The sequence below is a fragment of the Nelumbo lutea genome, chromosome 4 (genome assembly GCF_056320005.1).
Source record: "Nelumbo lutea isolate HS-2025 chromosome 4, American lotus-T2T, whole genome shotgun sequence".
Lineage (NCBI taxonomy): Eukaryota > Viridiplantae > Streptophyta > Magnoliopsida > Proteales > Nelumbonaceae > Nelumbo > Nelumbo lutea.
This window is the reverse complement of record NC_142687.1, coordinates 63,604-69,603: the sequence shown is the minus strand read 5'-3', so window position 1 is coordinate 69,603 and position 6,000 is coordinate 63,604. Positions and strand designations below refer to the sequence as shown.

The window sequence follows — 6,000 nt, the reverse complement described above, 5'->3', positions numbered from 1 at the left end:
GAAAGTTTATTTTTCTATCCATCTTAGAAAGTTGCCAACACTTGAATGAGACAAAAATACCCCATTTAATAATGGATTTTTATGGCTAAAATGGTCATTGCCTTATTTACATGGGAAATAAAAGAACATGAGTAAATGCACTTATACGGGCAAGTGTTTCCCAGTAGAAACTTACCCAAGTAACTGCAATTATCCGAGTAATTAACTTATCAAAAAGCGAATGGGGCTTAAGAGAAAATTGGTTGTTTATTTACTGTTATCTCTTAAAGTGCAATTACATAACATTTCAATGATATCCCAAAAAACAAACACAAACTATTATATATGGTCAATATACCTTTTAATGTAATTATTGAACATATAGATATTATACTTTAGAGCAAAACGAACAACAAGCCCTTATTATCATTTATAAACATAGTCACAAAGACATTACAGTAATCTGAAAGGTTTAAAATGTCAAAGACAAATAAAGGAGCCGCTTATATATATTGTTGATGTGCTTATGCAATCAGTTATCAAAATGGGGCAAAACGGATCTGCCATTGAAGCTTTATGCTTCAGCCGCAAACCAAAATGAAGCACCATGATCGGCTAACGAAGTATGATAATGTAGGGGGCATGTGGAACTAAGGAGGATTAGAAGAGGTGTAGATGTTGGGGGCGTCTGGCAACTCTTTCCAAATGGCCTTTCAAGCTTTTAAAAGCTTAGAAGACTTGATTTTGGGGTTTTTAGTTTGTTAACCATAAGACAGAAGCCGAAAAAACAGCTCCCTCCCCAGAAAGCTCAGATTTGTCTATCCGAAAGCTTCATTTCAAGCTTCAGGTTTTTTTGAGCATATGAATCTTTCCGTTTTAGAAACAGCATTCGAAAAACCCTCGTTTCCTGTGTTTAGGCTAAACGGATCTGCACCAGGTATGTTGTCCTCCATCTTCTTTCTTTCTTTCTTTCTTTTTTTTTTTTTTTTTTTTTTTCGATCCAAATCTCTACTTGTACCTCGGTTCCTTTCAGATCTTATCTCTCCCCTCTCTCACTTGCTCTGTACGAAGCTAGGAAATCTGATTCAAAACCAGGTATGATCTCCATCATTTGATAGTGATGCGATCTCCTGATTTGCTTGCGGGACAATTTTTAGTTTGCTACTTATTTTTAGTCGAATTTCGTCAAAATGAATGTTTACAGAACGCAGAAGAGGGCAATTCGTAGAAAAATTTCATCAAAATGATCTCCCGATTAACAGGTTAGTTAATAACTATTGTTAGATACCCTTTAGGGCTGTTGAGTTGTGCAATAAATTATAGAATGACGGAATGAATCTTCATCTTGTAATTCCTTTTTAAACTTGTTTCCGACGTCCAAAACCAGGTTCATATTTAAACTTCAAGCTTCAAAATTTTGGTGAAACTTGTTTCCACCGTATCAGACTAGCTCAGAGAACTTGTTTCCACTTTCCAAATGAATTCAACATACAGCTCAGACCAATCCAAAATGATATATGGAACCTTTTAATTTACTTGCATCATAATATTGGACCCAGTTTATGTCATTTTGAACGATGCATCAAATGTTTTTCTATTCTACTTGAGTATGTAAAATTTTCCTTGAGTTAAACAACTTCTGGACTAGTATCCATAATAAGAGTTTGCACAGCCTATTCTGAAATGGAATCCATGAAGTTGGAGCAAAGAATAAACACTTTTACCTGTTATGGGATTCAAATATCGTGTTCATCTTTGATATCTCATAGGATTTGAATATTGTTAAAATTTTGGTGGTTTGAAACTTTCAGGAGTTTTTGGTTTCCCTTAAAGGCTTAGAGCTGTTTTTATTTATCTATCTACCTGTTCCTTTCAGTTAATAGTTAATTCCAGGTCTTAATTGTTGAGTCCATAGTGAAACTAGTAATTTGTCTAAGAGATCGTAACCATATCTAGGCTTAATACTCATCACCCTTTAAAGCTGGTATACCTATGGATGTGATAAATTAGGGGCTTCCTATGCAGACAAACAACTTTTTGAAATGAGATATTGTAAGTACGTCTTTTAGCTAGAGGAGAGATAATGAAAGTGATGAATCCCTTACATGCTTTTCTCTTATGATTTATAATTGGTCCCTTGTGCATTTTGAAAACTTCAAAACTTGCAGCCTTAACTGTGATAAACCATGCAAGTTTACACAAAAGTAAAAATATCAGCGACCATAATTATACAATTAGAAGAAACCTGAAGGAGAACAAAGGAAAGGAATGTTCTTGAAGTGTGTGTGTGTGTGTGTGTGCAAATTTGAAATTTCTCATGTGATTTCCTGATGATTTTGCTTCTATGAGTAACTTTTTTCAGACCTGAAATCTCCCATTTTGCTCTGTAACATGGTTTGGACCTTGCTTTGTTTGCATTTAAGAAGTACTACTATTAATTGCCTTCCAAATCTGAAATTCTGATGTGATTCCATCATGAATTTGCTACTGATTAAAATTTTCAAACCTGAAACCTACCATTTTTCTCTGTAGATGACTTATCAATTTTTTTTTTCTCGGTAGAATGACCTGAATCATGCTTTGTTTGCATATGATAGATATATTCTACTGTTTAATTGAGCAATCAAATCTGAAATTTCTCGTGATTCCATCATGAATTTGCTACTATGAGTTAAAATTTTCAGACCTGAAATCTACCATTTTGCTTTGTAGCATGGCCTGAACCTTGTTTTGTTTGAATATGATATACTACTATTTATGATTCTCCTATGATATCTGCAACATCTCCTTCTACAAAATCTATTGCTTTGTAAAACTATAGTAGTGCAAATGATTTGGGCGCAAATTCTGAATTATTTTTGTTTAATTCAAAATTTACCTTATTTTGTTTGATTGCATTACAAATGAAGTAAAATAAGACGTAAAGCAATCTGTTATTAGTCATCACCCTTCCATTCTGCAGTCATTAGCTGCAACTTGAGGAAACCAAAACAAAACATTCAACATTTTTGGTGGCTGCAACATGATTGTGGGACCTCTTGGGCAGTGTTGATTCAATCTAATGACCATGTTCCAGATTCGACACCGATCATCTGTACTAGGCTGTCAGCACTTATGAATTAGTTTTGGGTATATGGATCCAATTGAATAACCATTTTATTCAATTTTAATGTTTTTTTTCTCCACTTTATAGAATTTTATGAGTTTGTACAATTAGGAACAGTGACAGGTGGGGGAATCTATCACAATTCAAGGGGGGTATTATAGCATAGGTGGGGGTTTGGGACAATACATTCAAACCAATAAATTTTTTGAGGGGGAGAAAATAATAAATTTTCCTTTTTTTTGTAATAACATGTATTGGATTGTTTGTATTGAACTATTTGTCAAAAGAAGTATTCATATTAAACTAATTTCATGTGTTAAAATAACTACTTATTATGTGATGAATTATATGGGGCCCACATTGATTTTTTGTATTGGTGAACGTGTGTGTGGGGCCCATAGTTGATGATCACATATGTCAATGTGTAGATGGAGACTACTTTGATATCTTGTATGGGAAAATGTATGAGGCCCACTTTAATATTTTACATAGGTATGTTTAAGTGGGACCCGCAAGTACTATTTGCATGTTTGAATGTGTTACTAGGTCCCATACATGGCATTTCACATGCATGTAAGAGGAACCAACAAGTATGTTCGCAAACGATCTTTCAATCTTTTTAGCTTTTGAGAAGATCTTTGAAAAAAAATTACAACCAAATGGTCTTTGATCTTTAAAGATCTACTTTTTTTGATGAATGATCTTTAAAGATCTATTCGTGAAAGCTCATTAGTCTTTGAGGTCTTGAGCTTTTGGAAGATCTTCCAAAAAAGTCTTTTGAGAGGGTAAAATGATTAGAGAAATCTTTGTGGAATTGAGTGAAGTGCTTGTAAGGGTGGAATGGTTAGAGAAATGTCTGGTTGGTCATTTCGTCTACTCTAAAACTGATGAAGTGGAGGTGTTGAGACGGGTTAGATCGATGTGGAGTTTGAAAGAAGATGTTCAGGTGAGGAAGCTAAATGTAGGCTTTCCTTTTTGTTTTGAGTGGGAAGGAGGCAGACAAAGTCTTGGCATGAGAATCTACTAAAATAAGGTCGTTGGAACTTAGATTAGGTAGGTGAAACCTACTTGTGGGGGCAGGTTGAGAAGTGGGAATTAAGAGTCTAGTGTGGATTAACATTTTTGGGATACTTAATTGCAAATGTCTTGTGCCATAGGAAATGCTTGCAGTTTCTTTAGAAAAATTAATGCTTGCACATACAAGATGAAGAATCTGGTAGCAACAAGAATTCTTTGAACAATTCTACCAAATTGGCGTTAAACTTTGCAGTAGAATGGTATGATCTAAGGTTAGTGATTGAAGGATGTATCCCACTTTGTTAGTTAGAGGAGGTCTCAACAGTTTTACTTGATTGAACTCAAGAATATGGTTGCCTTGCAAAAGGAGGAGAGCTAATTTCAGGTGGCTGGAGGAGGAAGACAATGGGAGTCGAAGAGTAGGGGAAAGAGATAGTCATGCAGAGGATAGAGTTGAGGATCAAGAGAGGTTGGGGTCCAAAAAGAAATTTCAAGGAAAGGATAAGAGGACACTAATTAAAGAGGGACACGTGGAGGGATAATTTAAGAATGAATCCTTTTTGAGAATTGAAAGGAAGCAGTTTATAAGTGGGACCACTTATTAAGGAAGGAATTTGTGAAACATTTAAGTATTTTTAAGAACTGTGCGATCCTCATTGTTTTAATCAAGTGGTGGCTTGTGGATTCAAGGCTTGTTCGTTTGCTCTGAAGTCTGACATCTGAAAGTGCAATAATTACATTAAGAGGTATATTGGTATTGGTGGGCTTTTCTTTCCTCTGAACTCTAAAGGCAGAGAATGTTTTGAATTATGAAATTTGAAAATGATCAAATATCCATTTTGACCCTATATATGAGGGTTTTTGTTTGTCTTTTTGAGGGTATCATTGGAAAACAAAATGGTGTAACCATGATTACACTTTAAGAGATAAGAGATAAGAGGAAACAAACAACCATTTTTCTCTTAAAGTTAAAATATTCCTCTTAAGAGATAGGAGTTAAGAGGAAACGAATAGGCCCTCAGTGGAGAAAAGGGGAGCAAGGAAAACAAAAAGAATAACAGGAAGGAAAGAAGGGGATGAAGGGAAAGGGAGGAGTGGGGAAGTCGAACAGTCAGGGTGTATAGGGGAGCAATGGAAGGAAGTAGGAGAAGTTGAAAAGTCAAGGATGACCAAGGGTAAAATGGTAATTTGCAAAAGGGGTTAATTTAAATAATAAGGGCAAGAAAGGAAGAAAAAAAATTTGGGGAGAGCCTCGAACTAATTAGAAGTGGGCCCAAGGTAATTAGGGTTATCAAAGAGAAAAAGTGGGAGACTTCATGTAATAATGGAATGAGGTACAAAAAGCCTTTGAAAAGGGGGAGACTTCTTATGATGGTGAAACATGGAATGAAGACCCTTTGAATTCATTGAATAGAAGGCTGGTTCAAGTGATTCATCACAATGTAAGGAAGAAGTCAACTAACGAATTTGTCTGTTGCACAACTAGGTACATCTACAATGAAGTCAATGGGAAGAATAAAATTGGCGGCGAACATAATAAGAGCAAGGCAGCAATAGAGAAGGGTGGAGCCTAGAAAGGAGACCAAGAAGTGTTTGTGATGAGAACAAGGGATGAGTTGGTAAGCAATGTTAGGAAGGCAAGCAAGACGGAAGAGAGAGAATCAAAGTTTTACAGGCAAAGTCTTATAGGAAGAGTGGTGGGAAAGCATTTTGATACCAAAAAAAAGATTGGGCGGTCTCAAAATGGGAAATAGAGAAGGTGATTGGGGTGAGGAAGTTGAATGCGGGGCTTTTATTGTTTATGTATCATAGTAGATAGTTCACAAAAATGGGTGCTGGAAATAGAAAAAACAAAGGAAAGGGAGTTTGAGTTGAGATTGGATTGGTAGTTTCCAGTG

General features: G+C 35.6%; 1 protein-coding gene across 40 annotated transcripts in view; it reads left to right on the top strand.

Moving 5' to 3' along the window:
- Positions 1–514: 514 nt before the first annotated feature.
- LOC148853270 (uncharacterized) overlaps positions 515–6,000 on the top strand; it is a 62,873-nt gene continuing 57,387 nt past the window's right edge. For 4 of the 40 annotated variants that reach the window (XM_088984585.1, XM_088984572.1, XM_088984583.1 and 1 more), the window contains exons 1-4: positions 839–916; positions 1,013–1,074; positions 1,155–1,241; positions 2,942–3,108. Coding sequence is in view for 10 of the 40 variants with exons in the window: in XM_088984553.1 (XP_088840679.1) it covers positions 841–916; positions 1,013–1,074 (138 nt within the window). In the remaining 30 variants the exon portion in view is untranslated. The other 36 variants (XM_088984581.1, XM_088984591.1, XM_088984579.1 and 33 more) reach the window with 18 other exon arrangements.